This window comes from Apiospora hydei (genome assembly GCF_038363865.1).
Source record: "Apiospora hydei strain CBS 114990 chromosome Unknown utg000008l_segment0_segment0, whole genome shotgun sequence".
Taxonomy (NCBI): Eukaryota; Fungi; Ascomycota; class Sordariomycetes; order Amphisphaeriales; family Apiosporaceae; genus Apiospora; species Apiospora hydei.
Window position 1 is genome coordinate 800,092 of NW_027117367.1, and position 23,527 is coordinate 823,618.

At 54.9% G+C, this 23,527-nt stretch overlaps 12 protein-coding genes across 12 annotated transcripts; 9 read left to right on the top strand and 3 right to left on the bottom strand.

Moving 5' to 3' along the window:
- Positions 1–19: 19 nt before the first annotated feature.
- On the bottom strand, positions 20–1,990 carry PG997_010812 (uncharacterized protein; the record flags this gene model as incomplete). The annotated part of the gene is made up of 9 exons (XM_066815127.1): positions 20–370; positions 442–819; positions 863–1,002; positions 1,066–1,138; positions 1,204–1,457; positions 1,524–1,583; positions 1,641–1,690; positions 1,751–1,863; positions 1,916–1,990. The coding sequence occupies 9 exons, from the start codon at positions 1,988–1,990 to the stop codon at positions 20–22; spliced, it is 1,494 nt and encodes a 497-aa protein (XP_066664417.1).
- Positions 1,991–4,543: 2,553 nt separating this feature from the next.
- On the top strand, positions 4,544–5,684 carry PG997_010813 (uncharacterized protein; the record flags this gene model as incomplete). Its single annotated transcript, XM_066815128.1, has 3 exons — positions 4,544–4,603; positions 4,663–4,690; positions 4,774–5,684. The coding sequence occupies 3 exons, from the start codon at positions 4,544–4,546 to the stop codon at positions 5,682–5,684; spliced, it is 999 nt and encodes a 332-aa protein (XP_066664418.1).
- A 20-nt stretch (positions 5,685–5,704) lies between these two features.
- PG997_010814 (uncharacterized protein) lies at positions 5,705–6,184 on the top strand (the record flags this gene model as incomplete). The annotated part of the gene is made up of 1 exon (XM_066815129.1): positions 5,705–6,184. The coding sequence occupies one exon, from the start codon at positions 5,705–5,707 to the stop codon at positions 6,182–6,184; it is 480 nt and encodes a 159-aa protein (XP_066664419.1).
- Positions 6,185–6,443: 259 nt separating this feature from the next.
- PG997_010815 (Acyl-CoA N-acyltransferase) lies at positions 6,444–7,280 on the bottom strand (the record flags this gene model as incomplete). The annotated part of the gene is made up of 2 exons (XM_066815130.1): positions 6,444–6,703; positions 6,797–7,280. 2 exons carry the CDS (start codon positions 7,278–7,280, stop codon positions 6,444–6,446), a joined length of 744 nt encoding a protein of 247 aa, XP_066664420.1.
- A 3,526-nt stretch (positions 7,281–10,806) lies between these two features.
- PG997_010816 (uncharacterized protein) lies at positions 10,807–13,431 on the top strand (the record flags this gene model as incomplete). Its single annotated transcript, XM_066815131.1, has 3 exons — positions 10,807–11,871; positions 11,934–13,018; positions 13,086–13,431. 3 exons carry the CDS (start codon positions 10,807–10,809, stop codon positions 13,429–13,431), a joined length of 2,496 nt encoding a protein of 831 aa, XP_066664421.1.
- Positions 13,432–14,628: 1,197 nt separating this feature from the next.
- On the top strand, positions 14,629–15,726 carry PG997_010817 (endo-polygalacturonase 6; the record flags this gene model as incomplete). Its single annotated transcript, XM_066815132.1, has 1 exon — positions 14,629–15,726. One exon carries the CDS (start codon positions 14,629–14,631, stop codon positions 15,724–15,726), a length of 1,098 nt encoding a protein of 365 aa, XP_066664422.1.
- Positions 15,727–16,095: 369 nt separating this feature from the next.
- On the top strand, positions 16,096–17,226 carry PG997_010818 (uncharacterized protein; the record flags this gene model as incomplete). The annotated part of the gene is made up of 1 exon (XM_066815133.1): positions 16,096–17,226. The coding sequence occupies one exon, from the start codon at positions 16,096–16,098 to the stop codon at positions 17,224–17,226; it is 1,131 nt and encodes a 376-aa protein (XP_066664423.1).
- A 31-nt stretch (positions 17,227–17,257) lies between these two features.
- On the top strand, positions 17,258–17,707 carry PG997_010819 (uncharacterized protein; the record flags this gene model as incomplete). Its single annotated transcript, XM_066815134.1, has 1 exon — positions 17,258–17,707. One exon carries the CDS (start codon positions 17,258–17,260, stop codon positions 17,705–17,707), a length of 450 nt encoding a protein of 149 aa, XP_066664424.1.
- A 471-nt stretch (positions 17,708–18,178) lies between these two features.
- On the top strand, positions 18,179–18,742 carry PG997_010820 (uncharacterized protein; the record flags this gene model as incomplete). The annotated part of the gene is made up of 1 exon (XM_066815135.1): positions 18,179–18,742. One exon carries the CDS (start codon positions 18,179–18,181, stop codon positions 18,740–18,742), a length of 564 nt encoding a protein of 187 aa, XP_066664425.1.
- A 479-nt stretch (positions 18,743–19,221) lies between these two features.
- On the top strand, positions 19,222–19,938 carry PG997_010821 (uncharacterized protein; the record flags this gene model as incomplete). Its single annotated transcript, XM_066815136.1, has 1 exon — positions 19,222–19,938. One exon carries the CDS (start codon positions 19,222–19,224, stop codon positions 19,936–19,938), a length of 717 nt encoding a protein of 238 aa, XP_066664426.1.
- Positions 19,939–20,381: 443 nt separating this feature from the next.
- Positions 20,382–21,026, top strand: PG997_010822 (uncharacterized protein; the record flags this gene model as incomplete). Its single annotated transcript, XM_066815137.1, has 1 exon — positions 20,382–21,026. One exon carries the CDS (start codon positions 20,382–20,384, stop codon positions 21,024–21,026), a length of 645 nt encoding a protein of 214 aa, XP_066664427.1.
- Positions 21,027–21,361: 335 nt separating this feature from the next.
- PG997_010823 (uncharacterized protein) lies at positions 21,362–22,307 on the bottom strand (the record flags this gene model as incomplete). Its single annotated transcript, XM_066815138.1, has 3 exons — positions 21,362–21,456; positions 21,565–21,896; positions 21,982–22,307. 3 exons carry the CDS (start codon positions 22,305–22,307, stop codon positions 21,362–21,364), a joined length of 753 nt encoding a protein of 250 aa, XP_066664428.1.
- Between the last annotated feature and the right edge of the window lie 1,220 nt (positions 22,308–23,527).

The window sequence follows — 23,527 nt, forward strand, 5'->3', positions numbered from 1 at the left end:
CTTAAACCCCTCTGATGTACTAGTCTCGTTGTACTGGGTGGAATCGGACCCAGAACTTTGGCTTATTCCACATGGCGTACATGCTAAAGTCCCTCTCAAACTCAATGCTCTGGCCCGGCAGTACCTCCACGTCAAAAGTCCACAGCACCTTGGCAAGGAAAAGTCTGGTTTGCTGCCAGGCCAGAGGCATACCGACGCACGACCTTGGCCCCTGGCTAAAGGGGTGGAACTGGTCGGTGGCGTCGTTCTGGAAGGCGGGGTCCCACTGTGGGTGGTCCCTCGGAAGCCAGCGTTGCGGCCGGTAGCTGCGAGCGTCGCGGAAGTAGCGCGGGCTGCGAGTGAAGGCAAGGAAGCCGTATGATACGTTGACCTGGAGTGGCAGTATATCAGCGCTGGGGGAGCAGAGGGCATGTGAGTACGAGATGAAAGAAGCATACGTACACCTTTTGGGATGTAATGGCCATCAACCATAGCTCCAGGGCTGACGCGGGCCTGTCCGCTGCTTTGTAGGACTGTGAAGCGCAACGTCTCCATCAAGGAGGCGTGGAGAAACTGAAGGGACGCGAGTTTGTTTGGACGAATATCATCGTAGCTTTGAAATGCACCCCTGATCTCCCGTACGAGCAAATCGAGACATCCGGGCTCAAGCGCCGAGAACATGATGGTACCGTATATCTGGCTCGCAATCGGCTCATAGCCGGCTACGACCAGATGCCCCGTGACGACCTCGATGTGCTTCTGCTCCTTCTTGGTAGGAAGGGGGCCATCCGCGGGCACAAACTGCTCAAAGTGGTCGAGGTGCTCGACCTTGCCTCGACGCTCGATGCGCGAGGCCAGTGCTTGCTCGTTCAATCTCTTTGACCTCGGAGAAGCCGGCCACAAATGAGGGCGGGACAAAGAGGAACTTGAGTGGGCTAAGGAGGGGAAATTTCTTGAAGACTTGGTTGGCGGTGATGAAGACGCTGGCTTGCCAGAGCTGGTCGAGGAACCGGCTGCTTTTCACTAAACTCCGACATTAGTTTTGGTAGAACAAGTAATAGTTGGAAGATGTGAGCTTTGGCCTACCGTCTCGAAGATGATGCATCTCCCGGCTATATGCCAAGTCCGCGGCAGCATCCATGGCGAACCAATCCATCGTCTGTGCCACGTCAGGATTAACTTCCTCTTTTGAACACACACGACGCTTGTGTCAAATTTACTTACAGCCTTGAGTTCGATACCCTCTTCCCGGCTTCTAAGTTGCTTCATCCTTTCGACGAAGGCGTCCGTATACTTTTGCAAGATTGGTTCTTTGGCCCGTAGCGCCTTCGGACTGAAGGCCGGGGTCAGCTTTTTGGCATCTGCGTGGTGTTTCTCGGGGTTCTGTTCCCAGGTAATGCCATCGTCTCCCAAACCCAGGGCCATGAAGTCGTTCTTGGGGAAGTGCTCCCGGCCATTTGTGTAGGTGTTGTAGATATCTGTATTCGTGGGTCAGTGAGTTTCTGCTTCACAGGGAGTAAGGGTAGTAGAATATGGGTGCATACCGTTGAAGGCCTCAGGGGTGATGAAAACTAGCTCGTTCGGGGCTACGCGGACAACGTCTCCTGATTATCAATGAGCACAATCGGGAAAGTGTTTATACGTCGGGATAAACAGCTCACCATACTTCTTCAGGGCTTTCAGAACCGCTGATGGGTATTTTCCAGAACCCCTGCATGTCTTGTTAGACGTCATCTTCTATCGGCATTGAGTAGAAACGGGGCCGTCTCACCAATGGTAGGCGTACCATATGTTTGATGCGGCGGCAATTCTGGGGCCTGGGAATCGAGAGGCGGGATGGAAATACGCATTGTATACAAAGCGAAGTGTGGCATATAGGATGGCCTAGAAATACGTCAGTAAGGTGGTACAGCTGGTCAAATTCGTGGCAACTTACTACGCCAGAAGCAATGGTAAGGAAATGACTGTTCAAAGTCTCTGAGATAGGGCGTAGCGGTATATCCGATGCCATGATGGTAAAAGATGGGAGATGATCTATCACTAAGGCGCAAAGATGTGGTTGTAGAAGAGCAAGGTTCTCGTTTTTAAGAACATCAACCTCTTATTTCTCGTGCTTTTGACAAACCGCGAAGATCGAAGTAGGTTGGTGTTATTTGTTCGCAGCAATATGAACGTGAGGCCATTAAACCGGGTCTTCCGGAGTGATTGTGACGCTGTCACGCAAGGGGTTATTGCACCCCTGTTCAGCCTTGCCGGACCAACACCAACGTCTAACCCCTGATAATGCCATTAAGCGGTTCTTGTAAAGGTCAGTTATATCTAGCAATAAAAACCCTCAATGCAACCAGAGAGGTTCCATTGGATCCATATAAGTGCACACTACCTAAAGTTCAAGCAACGAATACCATGAGCAGCATTCCCCATGCAGTTATGACTTGAGATGAAGAAGTCCTGGGCCTGCCAATCCCGGCTAGGTGGGATCTTTCAAGTCACAAGGGGAACCAGTAAGCCGAAGAACGTGACATGACCGCCGCTACAGGAACTCGAAAGTTTCATGTGCATTCCAAACTCCTTATTCTCAAGCTGGTACAGCGTTCTCCCTTTCTTCCCTATTCAACCCCTTCTCTCTCTGGTTTTCAATGTCATGGCGATAAAACTAGCTGCTTTTGCGCGACCCAATGCTGTGTAATATCATTGGCCCGTGGTTTCCTTGATGTACCTGTTCACGCCTTAACGTTGGAATTTACGACTCAGTCACGGGCGTTGCCATGGTGATTTCGGGTTCTTGTGTGCAAGGCGCGGGATGGGGGGGCATTAACAGCAATTGCAAGTATCATGATAGTTGACAATTTATCCCTGAGGCAAGGCATGAAATACTACGTGGCCACGACCATGACGCTACCCTATTGAAATGAGCACTGCTCGTATCACCGGCGGAGTTGAGGTGAACTCGGCTGGTCAGGGATGCTAGGTACTGGATCTCTCTTCTGGAAGGTATTCCGGGAGTCGGACCGAATCGCGGACATCGTCATCTCGGTGTTCATCCGCAGGTTGGGCGGAGTCTAGGGCGTCAGCAACCATATTCAACTGGATCAGCCGGCTGTCCTGCAATTTTCAAGACCCGAATATACGGCGTTTACTTGAGGGCAAAATTTGTTTGTGGCAACCCCCGAGCCTGTCTCACGGGAATTCATGTCGAGCTTGCTCGGTTTTGAGTCAATTGCTTCTGCTGACCAGCGCTGGTATGAGTCGGAAAAAAAGGCAATGTAGTCCATCGGATGGTCTTGGGAGTTGGCGTATCTGATCACCGTTTCGTTCCTGGGCATCATTCTCCTTTCTTCTTCCCCCTCCCTCTTGGTACGGGGCTTCGTTTCATATGGGAACCGCTGGAGGCCCATTGCGGGTTTCCCAACTCCAGGCCTAAGATGGATGTTGCTTCAGTTGACGATATGCCAAGAAGGAATATTTGTCATGAGAGAGACCCACATCAGGCGGAACGGGTACCCCCACACGCTACCGAGGCGGTATCTTGGAACGCTGCAGTCAGACGGGATGACTAAACACGTCAGGGGTTCTGCTCACATCTTGTTGCCCGAAGCAGGAAAAACTACATACTCCTACATCCTCGGAGACGGCCTTTGAAGCAGACTAATATGTGTGCTATCCAGTATGATGCCGAAGTTCTCGGATGCCGTCTGCTCTTAGAATCTGGAATGGGCTAGCCTCGGGAACTAGAGACAAAGCAGTCCATCAATTGAATCTAGTCTTTGTGCTCGAAAGGATTATGAGCTTGGTTTCTTATGTGATTTTGTCGGTAAATGGGATTAACGCACATAATCACTGATATGCTAGACGGGCAGTTAAAATATGACGTGTCATTAACTCAAAAACATATGCAGCTTTGGTCGGGGACAGCCCGATACTACTACTCGTACATGCGGATCATATGACGTCGCGAGTAATGTATTACTGGTAAAGCAAAGGTCTGATATAGTTGGATGATGCAATTAGTTCACGATTATCTTCCAGTTTCCTTGAAAGGCTGTGCCGCCTGTTCGATCAATTCCAGTTACGCAACAAGATGTGGGTATGTTCGTTTCCCCCAGACAAAGTTACCCCGAGCTGCCCCTTATTTTTAATTGCCGCCCAAGACTACCCCATGGGTACCCCCATTGTTGGTGGGGACCACGATCCTCCGGGAGAGGAGTGTTACATCCAAGGCCCATTGCAGCCATGCCGTGATGCCCGATACTGCAAGTGATCAGCACCCTCCGCACTTGTCAACGAGCGGCACCTCCCCGCAAATCAGATTTTGACTCGGCTGCTCGGAGAAGCTGGCAGCTAGCACTAGCTGCTGCAATGCCTAGTCGGGAGAGGGGAGACTGGCATGCCGGCTCGCTACCTCGGGGATAATGTTAAGGTTGGCCAGTGGGCAGTTCTTAATCGTTAGGCTCCCGTGCTACAATGGGAAGAGGCCACCCGGGAAGCACACCACAACCCGAGCCACCGAGCTTTCTATCTCGGATCTATCGACGTAGCAACCTGAACAAATCTGGCCAGCAACATGGCGAACTTGTACACGATAGGTGTCGCGCTCTTTGCAGCGATCGGCACTCTCCTCTTCGTAAGTCCCGGGCGATCATCGAAGTCCTCATAGCTGCGGCTTGCTAAGACTGGGAATAGGGTTTTGACACTGGCATTGCCACTACAAGTAAGTATCGACAATGTTTAATTCGTGTTGATCGGCCTAAACCCCTCTCAGTACACGAAAGCTAAGTGGTATTCTTCCAACAGCCATTGCCCACCAAAGTTGGATTGACTACATGGGCCGCCCGTCCGACGGCCTGACCGGCGCCGTGGTGGCGGTGTACATCGCAGGCGAAGCAGCCGGTGCCCTGACCCAGACCTTCCTCGGCGACCGCCTGGGCCGCATCGGCTTCATGCAAATGATGTGCCTCGCCGTGACGGTGGGGACCATCATCCAGACGGCCTCGGTCAACATGGGCATGTTCCTGGCCGGCCGCGTGCTCGCAGGCTACGCCGTCGGCGGCATGGTGGGCACCGTGCCCATCTACCTGAGCGAGATCGCGGCGCCCCAGCAGCGCGGCCTCATCGGCGGCATCTCCGGGTGCGGCATCGCCTTCGGGACCATGCTGTCCAACTGGGTCGGGTTCGCGTGCGGCTACGCCCCCTACGGCGCGACGCAGTGGCGCCTGCCGCTGGGGATCCAGATCCCCTGGGGCGTCGTCCTGTTCGTCGGGCTCGCGACCTTCATGCCCGACTCGCCGCGGCAGCTGATCCGGAACGGGAAGCCCGAGCGCGCGCGGGAGCAGTTCGCGCGCATCCGGCGGGACCTGCGGGACGCCGAAGAGGTGGCCGACGAGTTCGCGCTCATGCAGGCGCAGATCGAGTACGAGATGGCGCGCGAGATCAAATCCTACAAGGAGATCTGGCGCCTGTACCGCCACCGCGTGCTGGTCTCGGTCGCGGTCCAGACCATGACGAGCCTGACGGGCGTCAACGTGATCCAGTACTACCAGACCCGGCTGTACAAGTCGCTGGGGATCGACGCGCACGCGATCCTGGCGCTGGCGGCCGTGTACGGCACCGTGTCGTTCGTGGCCAACTGCGTCACGACGCGGTGGCTGACGGACCAGTGGGGGCGGCGCAAGATGATCCTCGCGGGGCTGGGGGCATCGTGCTGATCGAGATCTATGCCGCCGTCATGCAGCGCGAGTTCCAGAATACGGAGAACCGGGTCGGGAAGGGGTTCGCGATCCTGGGCATTTATCTGTTCGTGGTGTGCTACTACGGCATGCTGAACAGCACGACCTGGCTGTACGGCGCCGAGGTGCTGCCCATCGCGCTGCGCAGCAGAGTCATGGGCCTCGCGGCTTGTTCGCACTTTGTTGTGAATGTTGCTATTACGGAGGCCGGGCCTAGCGCGTTCAGCCGCATTGGGGAGAACTACTACTATGTGTTTGTGGGGTGCAGCGCGTTCTTCTTCGTGGTGGCCTATCTCTACTTCCCCGAGACCCGGAAGAAAACGCTCGAGGAGATCGCGAGCACGTTTGGCGATCGCGTCGCGGTTTTGGCGCATGACGATGGCGCGCCGGGATTGAGGGCCATTGCGCCGGACGGGGCTGTCAAGAAGGTTGTCAGTGAGGATGGTACGGTCGAGAATGTGGAGCACTCGAAGGTTTGATGCGATGGGATCTTTATGTTGCTCGCCTAATGGAACGCAAGAGCCAGGGAGGTCGTCGTCGACATCAAGGTCGGGTTTGAGGCATTAGTGAGAAGCAGTTGCGCGTGGGATATTTTTTATCGTCGAGAAAAGGGGATGTCATTTCATTAGGCTAGGTACATCTAATCTGCTCCCTCAATGATGAGGGTATGCTGATGACCTTGACCCTCTGGTTGATGTTAGTTAGCCATTCCTTTTCTGCTGGCTTGTTTTTTTTTATTCACTTCTGCGTGACGGGTTCCCTGATCATGACCCAATTCTTGTAGAGGCCGTTCCGCTCCTTGGTCAACTCATCCCAATCGAACGTGAGCAGTTCGACCAAACGAAAGCCGAGCTTCTCATAGAGCGGCTTGCCGGCCGCGGTGGCCTCCAAGTACGTCTTCCGGCCCTCTGCATCGGCGATGTCCAACATGGGAGCCAGGAGTGCTGTTGCGATCCCCTTCCTGGAGTACTTTGGCGAAACGCAAAGCAATGAAAGCCCTTTTGATGACCGTTAGCTTCGAGATTTAACAAACAAGTTGGCAGAGATACGGGGAGGGATGGAGGGGATGCAAGGTAAGTAAGAAAACTCACCTAGCATATCGTCAGTCTTCCACTTCTTCTGCGAAGCATTCAGCGCCGAGAAGAACCGATCAGCGATTTCGTGGTTCCCGCCCTCCGGATAATCCCCCGGCGCCGGCGCCGCCGCATCAGCACTGGCCGTCAGCGGCGACTTCTTCTCTGCCGCCGCCGCCGCAGCCCCATTGCTGCTGCCGCCGCTCTCCTCCACCAGGGCCGTGACGTCCACCTTGTCCTTTTCCCCGCCGATCCACGTGCCGAACCGGGTGGAGCCCGCGGGCAAATCCCACCGCGCGTAGGCGACCATCTCACCGTCCGCGGTGCCCGCGGTGATCTTGAAGATGCGCACGAGGGGGTCGCTGAGCTTCGCCTTCATGCGGTCGCTGCACCACGCCAGCAGCGGGGGCAGCGCCTTGGGCCACCAGTACCCGTTCGCCGGGTCCTGCTTGAAGGACTCGTAGTAGACGGCGGCGGCGGCGTCGGTGTCGGCTTCGGTCATGGGGGGAGAGGACGAAGCCGGGGGCCAGCGAGGCCGGAGCGAGGGACGGAAGTGTCATGATGAGTGAGTGCAGATTGCTTCGTAAAGCGTACGGCTTGGACAATTCTTCAAGAAAAGCAGTGGAATCGCAACTCCACCGTTACGTCAAGTTTGAGGCTATCGCAAGTCACAGGTCGGCGCTGGTTGCTTCTATGGAGAAATCGTAAACTTGCGGACGTCGCCCCGCAAACATTATATGCAGCATTTTGAACACCGTTTCCGTATGTGGCGGGCGACGCGACCCGAAGCCGAGCAGGTTTTCTATCCTCAGCTTGCCGATGACTGTTCGCCGATTGTGACGCTAGAAAGGATTGAGACCCGACCCCCGGGCGACCCACCTATGTGTGTGTGTGGCCTTACTGAGTATCATCACATCATGTCAGCATTTTGCTATCCACTTGAAGATATTCCGGCAGGGACTGGGAAGAAAGTCAACATTCGAAGATCGTGACGAAGCATTGGAGATGATCACAATAAGATGACTTTGGGGGGCGACGGCATGGTCACTCGATGATCGGCATCCGTAAGTTGAGCGGTATGGCGATATGCAGGCCCTCGACATCGGTTGATTCCAGAAGGCTTCCTCGCCGATACCCCGCATCGTGGGCGGAACCCGTTCCCCTGATATGTAGGGCATCCGCCGAAACGTTCGTATAAAGGCAATAATTGAACGGACGACCCTCTTACTTGCTTGCGCCCCGAGACCGTAGGGGCTTCCATACCTATCTGCTTTTAGGTAGGAAGGGGATGTACAGTATGTCCGGTAGTCGCACCCCGGGCTGCAGCAGCGATAATACCCCTCTTGGGATGGAGAAGATGGTATGATGCATGCAGAAGCCATAGTTCTCGAACGACCTGAACTGATAGAACAACCGGCCTGCAGTGCACGCATATGCCATGCACGCTGCTGGTTTTTTAAAGTCCTCAGTGTGCTGGTGTCGTGTTGGCGGTCCCTGATTCTCATGAGTCAATTCAGGCCAATAGAACCCCTGTGAAAATCTCCAGGTGCCGCGTTGCCGTTTCGTTTCGAGTCTGTGCCCGGCATAGCCACCCTCTCCCCCCACTGGAGCAGAGGCCCATCCGTTACAGCCATTGCCGATCAGCGACGAGTGACAGGGTATTTCGGGTATGGATTGGCGATGGAGGTTTTATGACCTTGATTGAATATCGTCCTAGATCCTGTCCTAGATTCTGTGATGCACAATGGTAAATTGCCCGATATGCGTGAATATCGTCGTATGTACGGTACCCGAGCTCACCGAGCTGACCGAGGCCTTGTTGGCGCTGCTAGTCGCAATGCTGCCTGTCGCGGTCCTCAGCTGTCCAGCAGCCAAGCCCTTTAGTTGCTGTAGGCAAAAGCAAGGAAGTACCAGTTAGGTGACGCTTAGCGGCAATCCCAGGTGGTCTATGCGAGCCTTTTATTGAGCTGTTTGGCCTGCTGCAGGAGACCGATCTCACCATTGCATCAGCTGGTTTACCCGAGCTCTGCGTGTCAAGAGTCAAGCATCAAGTAAAGAGCATAAATGTAAGCGCCGTGCATGGACTTTGGCAGATGGAAAAGTGTTACAATGTGTATCATGGGCGTGGGCTCAAGCATAGAGCGAATGTTTTCTCAAAGTCTCGTCTCATGCAATGTCGAATGCAACATGAACATGGAACATACAGTGAACATTGATCCAATTGACCTGACCTGACCTGAGGGGTACCCAACGCCTAACTCAACGTGCAGTAGGTTCAATATCGAAAAAGACTGCATTGCACCATTGAGGAGCACGCAGGCGTCAAAAGGTCCCCTAAAACGCCACTGGTCCAGAAATGGGCTTGGCGCTGGCCTGGGTCGGTCCTCACTGCCGTTACCCGGCCTGTTTCTTGGCACATCCCTCAAGTCATGAGATCACGGTCGCCAGCAGGCCAGGTCAGAAAGCTGAGCTTCTGATTGATTCGATGATTCGCGGCTGGCAGCTGGCTTCTGGAGCTGGTCGGGTGGATGTGCAGCAATAGTAGCGACAGTCAGTCAGGTGCATATGCAATTCCTTCCATGCATATTTCCTTCTATTGGGAAAGAATTCATCGCATTGGCGAGGGCTGGTATTTTTTGCAGGCCCAAGAGCTGAAATGATTCTTACCTAAGTCCCTAAGGTCTGTACATGCGACCAAGCTCGTTTGATATCATCGTCACCATTATCGGCCCATGAAACGAAAACACACCCTGCCCCTCCTCTTGAGCCTTGCCTGCCCGTCGCTTCCCTCTGTCCATCGCATTTTTGACAAAAGAACCAACTCCTCTTTTTGATTAATTAACCCCGTATTCCATATCACCTAACCCCTTGCTGCTTGATTGCCAGACCCTGGCGGCACCCGCCTGCTTCTGACTCTCGACTCTCTGCCCAGAACTCTGCCGTCTGCAGGTCTAAGGTGCAGGCCCCTGGTCGGTTTTATTCTGGAGCTGCGATTTGGGCATTCATCCTTGTGTGCCTAGCATCCTGGCCATCGCGCGCGTGTCTGTGTGCGTGCATGCCCATGCCCATGCGCCCGAGTGCATTTCTGGAGTTGCCCCTCGCCCCCCAGTAGCCCCCCTCGCCTGGGCCATCCGCCCGTCAAGCCAGAAAGAGTGCTTGGAGTGCCTGGTTAGAGTCTGGTCTGATCTGATCCTGTCCACTCTCGGGCTCCGCCTGGTGGTTTTAACCTTACCTAACCACCTGCTTGCCTTGACGGACTGACTTTTAGCGACTGCATGACCCCAAATACATTACCTGCCAATACCTCATTCTCATTGCCTTGTCTTGCTTGTCTCACAGGCCCTTCTGCTGTTGCTCGGTCTTTCCTCATTTCTTCCCTTGCTCTTCCGGTTTCTTCGCTGTCCACCTCCAGTGTCTTATTCTTCCTCTTTCGGCTTTTTCTTGTTCTCGCCCAAATTCCTCCTGTACGCAAACAGCATGACTAGGTCCCGTTTTACAGTTTGATTGAGCCAACGAATAAATGAATGTCGCCGCTTCAAAAGACTTTCCTGGCCGAGCTTACAGCTCGCCCGAGTGCATGCAACCCAGGCTTTAGAGTTACACGGACGCCCGACACCCAGCCCACGATTCGGCGGCAACGTTGAAGCCAGGAAATCCGGCTCAATTCGAAAAAAAAACATACCAACAAACAGCTCATCCGACTACCTGTTTTTCTTCTTTTAACACATATCCATTCAGTCATCTTTTGACTTGGCGGCGGCTTGGTCGGTTGGAGTCGCTCGCGCAATCCTCTTGCTGCATCATCATTTGGTGTCGTTATCAGCGGCAACCACCGTCGGGTTCAGTCCAGGCTTCGTCTGGAAACACGAGCCTGGGTGGCACGGCACAGCCCTGCAGACCTCAGCAGCGTGGTCTGCCTCGACTGCACGCACGCCTGCCGGGAGACACGACCTGCTACTATTAGCAGTATAATCCATTGAATATCAACTACTCGATTCGAAACCCACCTCCCCGCGCTATCAGCCACGATGCGTCCACCACGCATCGTCATACTCGCCCTCTTCTTCGCCGCCTGCCTCTTCCTCCTATGCCGCGCCATCACATCGACCCTGGCCCCGGCAGCCCCGACCATTGTGACAACCCCAGCGAATCCGGAGAAGAGCCGATTCAAGTCACTATTCTCCCTATCCGCTCCGTTCGCTTTGTTCCTGCCGAATGCGGTCATCACCATCGCCGCTGATAATACCACGTCGTTTGCCGCCCGGCCCGCGGGTTTCGGTCCTCAACTCCCCAACAAAGGCTTGAACGGTCAGCTATGGATAGGCAGCGGCTTCACCGAAGAGACACTGCAGGACGATGTCGGAGAAGGCGAACTCGGGTGTAGTGATGTGCCGGGCTGGAACGACGGCAACACCAACGTCGTCCTCAAGACAACATCCATCAAGGAGAGCCAGGACAAGTCCAGCTCGATCAAGACCCCGAGCGGAAAATCGAACAGGCGGGCCAAGCGCGACGACATTTCCAAGGAAGCCGCGACTGCTTTGAAACAAGGAACCAAGTCCTCCAAGGTCCCCGTGAACGACGGTACAGATGACTACCTGCATGTCGGCTTGGATCGGTCCCCGAAACTGCAGACCGATGCGTCGGGTCTTGTTAGTTCAGGCCATGCCGATATCCAGTCCATACAAGAGGGTGCAGAGATTGCCGGCAAGATTGTGCTGCTCAGCCGTGGCGGCTGTGGCTTTCTCGAGAAGGTCAAATGGGCGCAGCGGCGGGGAGCTGTTGCGCTTGTCGTCGGCGATAATGTCCGAGGTGGTCCATTGATCCAGATGTACGCACACGGCGACACATCCAACATCACCATTCCCTCGGTTTTCACATCCCGGACAACTGCCTATCTTTTGTCTTTGATGATGCAGCCTGGTAGTTACATTGAAGACTTCATCGACGAAAACGGCAAGCCCACCCAGAAGGTGCAGCAAACGGAGAAGAAGAAGGCACGACAACAGCAAGCAGCAGCCAAGGTCCAGAAGCCCAGGGAGGCAGTCGCCGGCAAGGCGAAAGCTGCCGCGACCAAGGATGCCGAGGCCTCGGTCAATGATGGATCCGCTGCACCTGCGGCAGATAACCGGGGCTGGTTTGCTCGCGTTTTTAGCTGGCGTTCATCAGCAACTACCAGTGGTACGAGCCGCCCCCAAGCAGTGGGCAGCATGACTGGGTCTTGGTGGAAGATTTCTCGGACGAGAAAGATAAGATTATTAGGGACAGCATGGAAAAGGCGGCCAAGGGCAGCTCGACATCCGGCTCGAAGACGACGGCAGACCAGAAACAAGGAGACGGCTTCCGAATCGGAGTCCATGATTGGCGAGACCCCGACTTGGTGCCAGACCTGCGAGAACAAGACGCGAAGACGAACGAGAAGACGAACGAAATTGATGCGGCATCTAAGCAAAATGCGAAGAAGCCCAAGGGACACAATGGCCCCCAGGGTGGCAGCATAACTCCCAGCAGTGGAGAGTATGCTACCAAAGAAGAGCCATCCACGAAGTCGAAGTCGGGGGAGCCAAAGGAAAACACCAACAAGGGAGGTTTCTTCTGGCGCCTATTTGGCGGTCATCCTGATGCCCATCGCGTCGAGCTGCCGCCTGCATCCACCAACACGCCCATCGTAAAAGCCGCGCCACCCACCCACACGGCAATCCACCCTCCCCCTGGTGATCACGAGGGCCTTTGGATTGTTATCACGCCGACTAACGGGGCCAGTCCGTTCCTTGATACCCTCTTGGTCTTGGTCATCAGTCCGCTGATTACGCTGACTGTGGTATATGCTCTGCTTATTTTACGTGCGCGGATTCGCCGCCGGAGATGGAGAGCGCCCAAGTCGGTGGTCGAGAGGCTTCCAGTCCGCACCTATCACACAGTGGCATCTACCCCAAGCCATTCACCTAGGATACCCTCCCCTTCGCCACCCTCACCCACCACGCCATTGCTGCAGAGCCAACATGGTCCTTCAAGGTCGCGGCCACGTTCACGGACCACTACGGGTGTTGCTGGGGATCTTTTACAGGCCAACTCGGCGTTGCAGCTACCGGGCCCCTCGCCATCCCACGAGAAACCGAGCGAGTGGAAGAAGTACATGGGCAGGCAAGTGGAGTGCGTTGTCTGTCTGGAGGAATACGTCGACGGTGTCAGCCAGGTCATGAGCCTTCCTTGCGGCCACGAATTCCACGTCGAGTGCATGTAAGTAGCCCTGTGACTTGTTCGGTTCCCTACATTCTTGAACGAACTTTACTGACCGGAAATACAGAACGCCTTGGTTGACGACACGTCGACGCACATGCCCCATCTGCAAGGGAGACGTAGTGCGGTCTTTGGCTCGTGGATCCCCTTCGAGTCCCCGCTACGAGCCTTACCGTGACGACAGCGACGATGAATTCTCTCTTCAAGCATCTTCCTCGTCATCAAATTCTTCCAGCCATATGCCCATCCGGAACGACGATGCAGATGTCGAGCGCGGCATCTTGTCGCCAGCACCACGAGGGTCTCTCGAACCGGCACGGCCGGATGGTTGGCTAGGGATGATATCGCACAGTTTCCGGTCCATGTCATCCAGGCCGCGCTCTGCTGGTCCCTCGGAAGACCGCAACAGGTGACGGCGCACTTTGGGATCTTGTTTGGTTTTTTGCTCTTCTCGTTCTTTCGCATAGCACTTGCCGATGGAGTCTGGTTGGTTCTTTTTTCAGTAGCGATATGGTACGGTTTCCCCATTCGTCAGTCACATTGCATTGGATTGGCGTCCCTAAGTCAGGCCGACAACACGTGTTGCCAAAGGGGCAACTACATAACCTCATGGTATTGGTTTTTGGCTGTACATACACATCGGCTTCCTTGAAATAGAAAGGATATACGATCGGATGACATATTAATTTGGCGGGCCTAGACAATGGGTGACGGGTGATGGGTAATGGGCTAGGCTATGAGGCCCAGCAGTTCAGTACGATACTATTGAGTAGAACTGGGTGATGGAGTGCGCGCATCCCCACTTCCGCAATAAGTGACATATATACCATCAAGTCTTTGCTCTGTTCAACGTTGCTGACATGACATCACTAGTAACCAGCAGCCGTACCAGGAGGGACTTGTATTCACTTACTAAGACATGCCGTGGCAACTACCCCGCTGTGGTGAGTGCTACGGGGCCTTATGAAGAAAGTTGCTGAGGCTCCCACCCCAACGGTTTCCTAGGGCTGTCGAATTTACGGGACACCTGGAGATGCCGTCGTTCAAGGGATCTAGGGTCCCCACCAAAACCTCCGAGCGGCTTCGACGGCTTGAGGGCTATTTGGTAACACCGCCGACCCCGTCCTCCACTTCTTCGTCCACCCGAAGTGGTGTGATTGGTGGTATACCTTACTAGTAGCTTACAGGGCTCGCTGGTTCCACCACCCTCTTACGATCCGGCCAAGATGCTATATACGGACTAAATCGTCACTTAGATGAGGGACTGTGGGTCAGCTGAAGGAAACACCTACCAGGATATGAACTGATATCCCCTCATATATAAAGGTGCTGTCACCGCCTGCGTCGAGGGATGCACGATGCCTCTCGCCTTTCAACTGTAACTGTCGAATCATCTGGGATTGAATACCGGTTTACGAAAACTGCCGAGAAAAGAAACGTGGAGTCCTCTCTCACGTGAATACCGATCATACATCCTAAGCACTCTTGGCCTACGTGAGTTCAATACCGGAGTGGGTTCTGGCGATCACCCTCACTTACCCCCCTGTGTCTGTCTCCCTTACTTATGAATTTTCGCTCATCAATATACCAGGACGCCCTAAAAAGCAAACATGTCACGACCTACAGAAACGAGACAATGGGTTCTGGCCAAGAAGCCGGCCGGTCTCCCCGTCCTCACAGGCCCGGACGCCACTTTCCGCCTCGAGACGGTCCCGCTGCCCCCGCTCAAGGCGGGCCAGCTCCTCTGCAAGTCGCGCTACTTCTCCAACGACGCGGGCCAGCGCGGCTTCATTGAATCCCCCGTCCCCGCGGACCGCTACTACATCAACACGGTGCCCGTCGGCGCGCCCATGTACACGGGCGTCATCGCCGAAGTCGTCGAATCGACCGCCGAGAGCCAGATTAAGGCCGGCCAGCTCGTCATGAGCCTGCACATGGGTATTTGGGCCGAGTACTTCGTCATGGACGAGGTGCATGCGCAGCCGGTCGTCGAGAACGAGAAGATCGCGATGACGCACTACCTCGGCGCGTTCGGCGGGCCCGGGCTCGCAGCCTACACGGGCCTGCACTACGCCGCCCGCATCAAGCCCGACGACATCGTGGTGGTGTCGGCGGCCGCGGGCGCGACGGGCTCGGTCGCGGTGCAGATCGCGGCGAACCTGGTCGGGTGCCGCCGCGTCGTGGGCATCGCGGGCGGGCCGGACAAGTGCGCCTGGGTGCGGTCGCTGCTGGCCCGGGGCAACGACAACGGGGCGCAGCACGCGTGCGTGGACTACAAGTCCCCCTCGTTCGCCGAGGACCTGAAGCGCGCGACCGAGGGCGGCAACGCGACGGTCTATTTCGATAATGTGGGCGGGCCCGTGCTGGACACGGTGCTGGGGTGCATGGCGCTGGCGGGGCGGGTTGCGGTGTGCGGCGCGGTGTCGTCGTACAATAACGAGGCGGGGACGCCGATGGCGGTGCGGAACTGGTTCGAGGTCATTAATAAGCGCCTGACGCTGCAGGGGTTCATCCTGCTCGACTTTGCGGACAAGATCCCAGGCGCGGTCGCGGAGTTGATGGAGGCGGCGATGGGCGGGCGGTTGGCGCTCGGCGATGAGGGGAGCGAGACGGTGGTAGAGGTGGGGATCGAGGGGGTGCCGGGGACTTGGTTGGGGTTGTACGAGGGGGTGAATCGGGGGAAGTTGGTTACGAAGTTGGTGGTGTAGAGGAGAAAGGGGTAGGTAGGGTTGGTCAAACTAGGTGAGGTTCGATACATATTTTGGTGCTCCTCATGTCTGCTAGCTGCATCGGTTGGCAGGGGAAATCCCGTTACCGCTGTGGTTTAGCCAAGTGGTTGGCCTTTGGGATAGACGAATAGGAGCTGGAGGAGGCGTGTTAACCGAGCTCCGCCGCATGCATGTGTAAATATAACAACTGTCAGCCGTTCGCCGTCACTGGTATCGCAAGAAGAAGCTAGGCCGCTGCTGCCTAACTACCATATAAACGTTGTTATTTATATTCCATCCAATCTTCACCCCACAATATCAATTAGTGCCAAGTTGCTGTGATTCTTCAGCTATAGTCTGCGTAACACCATGGAGACTCGCGAGGAAAGGCTAGCCACATGGGCAGTTCCCCTTGTCGGCCACCACCACTATCTCAGATTCTTGGAAGGGTCTCTCAATTCAGATCCAAACAACACGAACGATGTATCGAAAGTATCGGAAGCAAAACTTCAGTTTGACGAGGTCGGAGATCACCTCTTGCAGAAGACTGCCGCAGTCGAAGACGCCGAGACACCAAAACAGTGGCATTTCAAAGTCCTCTCGCTTCCTCGCATCCGGCCCGGTGGACTCGTTCTGTCCGTTCCCCGCGGGATCTTCCAACTAATCCAGGGATACTGGTATCTTCTCCCGCGCACCGTCGACGTGTTCCTTTCCAACAACGCGATCTTCACCTCGGCCGACTGTCCCGCCAGCGGGCGGAGATCGGCCGTGTGGAAAGTGGCGAACTCGCGCTCCACGGGCTTCGATTGCGTGTCCATGTCCAGCGACCGGGCCGATCGCACCACCTACATCCTCTACCATCACCTCGCCGACGAGGATGCCGTCTTCGGCGCCCTGCTTGCCACGTCCGAGCGGTGCGTGGACCATTACTTCTTCGTCTCGGTGCTATACTGGTCTCCTCACCAGCAGATCGAGGCCCATCGCAACTTCATCGACGACGCCGTCTTGGGGATCGAGCGACGGACCCGTTTCGGCCACCCGGGGAGGCTGATGGACGGCCTCGGCGGACGGCCCGACCTCGACGATCACTACTCTACTACGATGGAAGACCCCAAGACGACGATCCGGCAACTGGGCTACTGCCAAACGGACCTCGCCGTCATCGGGCACGTGCCGCGGGCCTGCCTAGATGCTGGAGAACAGTTGGTCCGGGCCATTGAGGAGGACCAGAGAAACCTGGCCCTGCTCACGGATGATGATGATGATGATGATCCGCTTGAGCTGAATGCTCGGCCGGGCTACCATAGACTGGGTGCGGCTCTCACTATGACACGCGGTGATGTCGAATATGCGCGGAGGCGGACCGCCATGCTGTTGTCGCAGGTGCAACAAATGAAGGACCGAAGTCAGAATCAAACCAGCTTTGTGAGTATCTACTTGATTCCGCGTGGAGCTATTTTAGACAGTGTCCTACTACAACTTGGGGCGCCTATATACTAATCAGGCAACACATGCTCTTTGGAGATAAAAGATGCTCGGTGATCTTGCGCAAAGCGAGGCCGAGTACACTGCCGCTATCGCGATAGACACCAAGCGCGACAGCGTCGCCATGCGGACCATTGCCGTCCTGGGTATAGTCTTTCTGCCAGGCACGTTCGTCGCCACGCTGTTCAGTGTGGACATGTTCGATTGGGGTAGCGGCGGCGGCGTCGGCGGCGAATCCGCATCGTCTTCTGCTACGACCGACAGCAGCAGCGGAGTGCGGGCACTGCCGGGCATGTGGATATACTGGGCAATAGCGATCCTTCTCACCATCTTCACCTTCCTCGTGTGGATCCTCTGGTCTAGGAGGGAGAACCAGAAGAGCGACCGGCGGCTGGGGATTCGTCTCACGAAGCCGTCGGGGCCGTCTCTTGGGGCCAGTGTTACTGCGGCTGTGTTGAGGTCTGTTGGCCTTGCCCGGGGTGAAAAGATGGTATGATGCGAGCATCTATAAGCATACTGCAGCAAGTAGACGGAGGCGGTCTACGGGTCGGCTAAAGAGCGCCCCGATGGGAAAATAGGGTGCACCAAGTACAATGGTGATATGGCGCAAAAGGGGCCGCACCGCTCTACGGAATTCATCATTCGTTGTGGTCCAGGCTCCGCCCCGGAAGCGAGAGTTTTCTTTTCGATTGGTTACCTATAGTTTGAGTTGATCCAGTCATTTGAGGCTTCTGCTCGTACTCGCTTCTCGGCTAGTCTTGACATGAAATTCTGACCTTACATTCTCTTCAACTGTTCTTTTGTCCTTTTCACCCCGTTCTACTTCTACCTGATTAGGTAATATCTCGCATACGCAACAATGGAAGGTCGTGCCGGTCCACTTGCCGTTTTCTCTCAACAGTCTCAACAGTGCCCTTGTGCCTGCCACATGCTAGGAGGATCTTCTGATCTATCGTGCTGTCGCACGATGCACGATCTCGACAAGCCTACCTCGTTCCCACGGTTCCAGTGCCTACCACCCGAGTTGCGATTGGATATCTGGCACCGCGTCTTGGATCTGGAAGAGCGGACGAGAGAGTTGAGGTTCCGATGGGACATGTCCGGGCGACACCTGGAAGCCATACCCATGCCTACCAAGTCCCTCATCTCCCTCCTCCTCCTGGTGAACCGGGAGAGCCGTGCCGAGGCGCTGCGACGCTACCCGAACGCCATTCGCGTCTTCTGTGGCGACGACGCCCAACTGAAACCCCAGCCGATGGGATGGGTGCACGTCAACTGGTGCCGTGATGCATTGCGGTGCGGAGGGATCCTCCCGCGTGAAGACATGCGGCCCAGAGAGCCGTGGACTCCTGCCTTGGCGTATTGGGTTATGCGCCATGATGGCGACCTCACTTGGGATGGGGAATTAAAATCCATATTTCTCAGTGCCCCAGACGCTTGGCGGGGGTTACGGCGGAGGCTGCGGCAACAAAGGCCGACACAGGAGCAGGTCGACGAAATCATCCTTGGGGTCCGCGATCTCTTTGTGTAGGGTACACAACTCTACCTGAGCTTCTTCTTTTTTGTAAAGCACGCATACTGCCGCATGGGCTGTTTCGGTACGGTACTTACAAAAAGGACAAGAAAGGCGCCGAGCATGATGGCTACTCGGTTTCTGTAATCCATGGTAACCTTATTATCAGGACTTTACACTTCCTTGGGCTGGCCTGGTATCGATTCAACTCAAAAGGAGGGAATAATGGGGCATCATAATTAGAGAAAAGTGAAACTAGGTTCTTACATAATTTTCCCTCCGTCTTTCAGATCGAAATATATTCAATATCCTCCATTTCCTCTGACATGTGGGAAAATAGCCAGTATTGCTCGACTTGGCCTTTCTACCACGCGATCCATCGACACCGGCATATCTGGAGAGGAAATCATTCCATCCCATGCATTTTAATCCTTGGACTTGACGACTTTCTCTTTTCTATCTGATCAACACCTCGAACACGCGTACCTCTGGCAACAATGAGGAAAATGACACCCTCCTTCATACTCCTACCGCCTCTCTTCAACATTCTTCACGTAAAGAATTTGCCCCACGAAGATTTCAAGAGGCTAGAAGATCCCGAATCTCGCGCTGTCGCGGCGCCCGATCCCAACCTGCCTGCGTCCTTCCCGCGGTTCACGTCCCTGCCGACGGAGCTGCGCATGATGGTCTGGCGCTGGGTCCTGGCGCTCGAGGAAGGGACGAGGCGAGTCGATCTCGAGGGCAAAGTATCGGCGGCGAGTTTCGAAAGAACCTACATTGGCTGGGTCCTACCTACCCGATCCCTCATCTCGCCCCTCCTGCTCGTGAACCGCGAGAGCCGGGGCGAGGCACTGCGGCGCTACCCCAAGTCCATGCGCGTCTTCCGCCCCGGCGTGTCGGGACGGCAGGAACACAAACACCAACGACAAGTGCCGGTGGGACGGGTGCACGTGAACTGGCACCACGACACGTTCTACGTGGGCACGATCCGCCGCGTTGGGGATTGGGCGGACAAGGGCCCTTGGGTGCCCGACTTGGCGCACTGGGTGCAGTGTCGCGCCCGGGACCGGGAATACCGGGATGGGGAGACGGGGAGGATTCGGATTACGTTCGAGGCCAGGCCTGAGGGGTGGTGTTATCTTCCGAGACTACGGCTGGATCAGAGGGAGGAGAGGGACAACATCATCCTGGCGGTTCGCAATCTATTTGTATAATTTACATGCTTCGTGAACTAGTCTTCTGCAGGGCGAACAGTTTCCCATCAGACGTGGGTGTGAATCGGTGTATAGAAGGGGGAGGAAAAAAAAAAAAAGAAGGAAAAAAAAGAGAGGGAAAAAGAGAATTTTAAAGAAACAGGGCCAGAGCTTTTGAGCATTTTTACCTAATGTTTGGGTTTATGTTTTCGTTGGTAAGCATTTTTGGCTTTATTGCTCACACTTTAGGGGCTCGGCTTTGCGTCACTTGCTTTTGCTGGCCTGCGCTGGTATGAGTCGAAAAGCAAAAGAACAAAAAAGGTCAATCAAATACTAGCCAATCTTTTTGAAGTAGTCTTTTTCGACAATAAATCCACTAGCATACCCGCATTTTCGCAATGGACGAAGGACAGCTTAGCTCAAATAAGATGTCTGATGCGATAAAATTATACCTCGCTTCCCGTATGCACCTTTTACCGGTCAGGCCCGTCAGAAAGGATCCACAGCTGGCTGATGAATTCCGGCCCTTCCCGTCTCTCCCACCTGAGCTGCGCCAGGAGTTCTGGGACATGATCCTGGACCGGGAGAAGCAAGATAGAAAGGTCGTGATCTTTTGGTACGGCGTACAGCCCACCAAATCCCTCGTCTCGCCCCTCCTGTTCGTCAACGCGGAAAGCCGCAGCCGAGCACTGCGTCGGTACCCCGACGCCCTCCCGGTCTGGCGCCGCCACTTCCGTTACCGCTGGGGGCCCAAACTTGAAAAAGGAGTGCCAGCTGGTGTGGCGCATATCAGCTGGTCCGACGATGTGGTCTTTCGACGACTGGAGATGGTGTCGATCCAACCCGATTACAATATGAGGAACGATGCCCTGAGGCCCTGGGTGCCGGCCTTGAACACCTGGCTCTACAGGAACGCGGAACGGTGCTACTACATGGATCGAGAATCCCAAGTACGGTCGGTGGCGTCCTGCGCCAAGCTACATTACCAGCCTGCATCAAGCGATGAAGCACCACAACCGTGCAACGTCGACCAATTCTTCTCTGAAGTCACTCATTTTCTACCTGGCACACTATGGGTAGGTTCAACCTCCGCTGGGCGGGCGAATTGAGCAAAGTCACACCCGAAATATGGACAAGAAACACACGGAACACAACGAAGCAGTGGGATCGAGCATGTATACCTTGACCAATCTACTATATATTTGTGGCAAGCCCTACATAAAAAGTAGGTATAAGGATAAAGAATGAAGCACAATAACATGTTTCATAGCTGCTTGATATGGATTAATTACGTATACGGGCGATACTATAGAAACCCCAATCCAGATACACATATACTTATCCCTCGTCATACGTATGTCGGGGAGTCGAGACGATCCCTGGACCCTCGGGAGTTCTATCATCTGATACAATCATCATCGCAACCACCGAGTTTGCTCTTTGCCTACTGCTGAAGTACTGCCAAAACCTGACGCGTCGGGTTTGCGCCATTGACCGGTGTTCCACTCGTTGCGTTCTTTACGGCGCATGCTTTGCTGTCTGTGACCCCGGTGTGCTATGGTCAGCTCGTTCTCCTGGTTTTGTTTCTTTATCCCCTTTCTTTCCATAGTCACTCATACTAGCTAGTTAATGGACAAGATAACGTACCCGCATTGAATTCCACCGCCGTACACTCGTTGCTGTTCCGGTTCTTGTTGTAGCTCGTACAGGCCCGGATGCAGTCTTCGAGGACGTACGATGTAAAGTACACAATGTCGTATTCCGACCCCGTGATGTCCTTCCCGCACTTGTATTCGAAGGTCCACTTCTTGTCGAATTTCTCCAACATCCCGTCGATTTTGGGACAGTCGAGCTTGATTGGCAGAGGAATGCTGGACGAAGATGGTGCAGGTGACGATGATGTGGATGAATCAGGGAGGGGCGTCGGAGAAGGCGACGTGGAGGCCATTGGGGATTGTATATCTGACCCGATGTTGTTACTGGACGTCGGAAACAAAGTAGACTGTCAGTACGCCAAGCATTTGCTTTCCCCCTATTAGAAGAGGACATTGGTAGGTTACGTACTGCGCTGCTAAGCCACCACCCACACCGCCGCCTATACCCGCACCCAGGATGACGAACGCCACGATGCAGAGGATCATGAAGTTTCGTTGTGTCAGCCCACATATCCGTTTCTCCTCCGCCTCCTTTTCCGGCATATAAGACGACGTCGGGAGAACGTCTGTGCTCGGATAGCGGGTTTGCGACTGGTCGGTGGTAGTCGAACCAGAACCACGGTTTTGCGCATGGTGAGCCATCACCGGCTCTATATGGGCATACTTCTGGTGCACGGCCTCCTTGAGCGCGGGGAGCGTGGTGAGCGCCTCGGGCGCGTTGTTCTCGCTGTACATGGCGGGCGAATAAGAAACGTTCGTTCCAAGAAGGTAGAAATGTGCATCAAGATCAATAAGAGAGAAAGTGTGAGCACTGGAGGTTTTCAAGGAAATAGAAGGGTCAGAGAAAGACCGGGAGCGGCGATCATTTCCTCAGCCTGCATTTTAGCATTGGGGACTTTTCGACACTCGACCGGGGTTTTGTGCAATGTACCACGGTCTTGAACTATAAATACCGTTGCACGTTACATCAAGGGGGCGGCAAAGCAGTACAGGCTGACCAGGCGAGATATGTAACCTTCTAGTGTCAGCCTGCTGTAACACTGCATGGGAAGGCAGTGAGGCAGGCCAATTGCAGTATCCCCTGTGCATTGGGGTAATTAACGTGCTGACCAACGGGACCGGGAATAGACTACGCCACGTTGGGGGCCTATGCACTTAGGGGGTGGATGGTGGCTTGATAATACATCCTTGCTCTATAGCCCAGGACATGGACTTCCGTCATGCTCATGTGCATTGCATTGAGTCTCTCTTCTATTTCGAACCTGTTGTTTCGCCGTAAGTCAAATTAGCCCCTTCAATGTTCAACCTTATCACCCTTAAACTGTCACTTTTGTCAAGGCTGCTGTGCCTTACCATAAGTTTTCTCTTACCGTTTCTCTATGCTGTTTATATATGGAGGTCAACTAAGAAGGACACCTTCAATCTTGGATGCACTTAGCTACCACAGCATCGTATGCTCATTTGGCTTCGGGATGAAGGAGCTGGGCTATGCATCCCTCCCCAGCATAGACATGGCAAGGCAACTACCGCTGCCGCCGCCAGCGAGGACTATACCAAGCCGTACCAGTTGACACTGCTACCGAGGCGAGTCGTGCATTGGCGATACCAACACCGGGGCCGTCGGCAACAATGACGTTGAGGACGTCCCCGCTGACCGGCGTTGGTTGTAGACAGCGTCGCGGCCCGGCGGGATCTTCTCCGACAGACTTGTTGACGCTTTTTACACCCTCACCTTGGTACCCGCACCGAGCCTTGATAAGGGGGCTGCGGACCGGCAACACTAGAGCAGGGGCGCCTCTCAAAAGGGCGACTATGGCCAGCACTAGCAAGCCCACCCGGGGGATCTTTAGCCTATGCGGTGGGGACTTGTAGCTCTATAAGTCGCTCCATAGGGACTAGATGTTACCCAAAGCAGCATATGGCCGGCGGCTGCCTAGACCGCCAACACTCCTTGA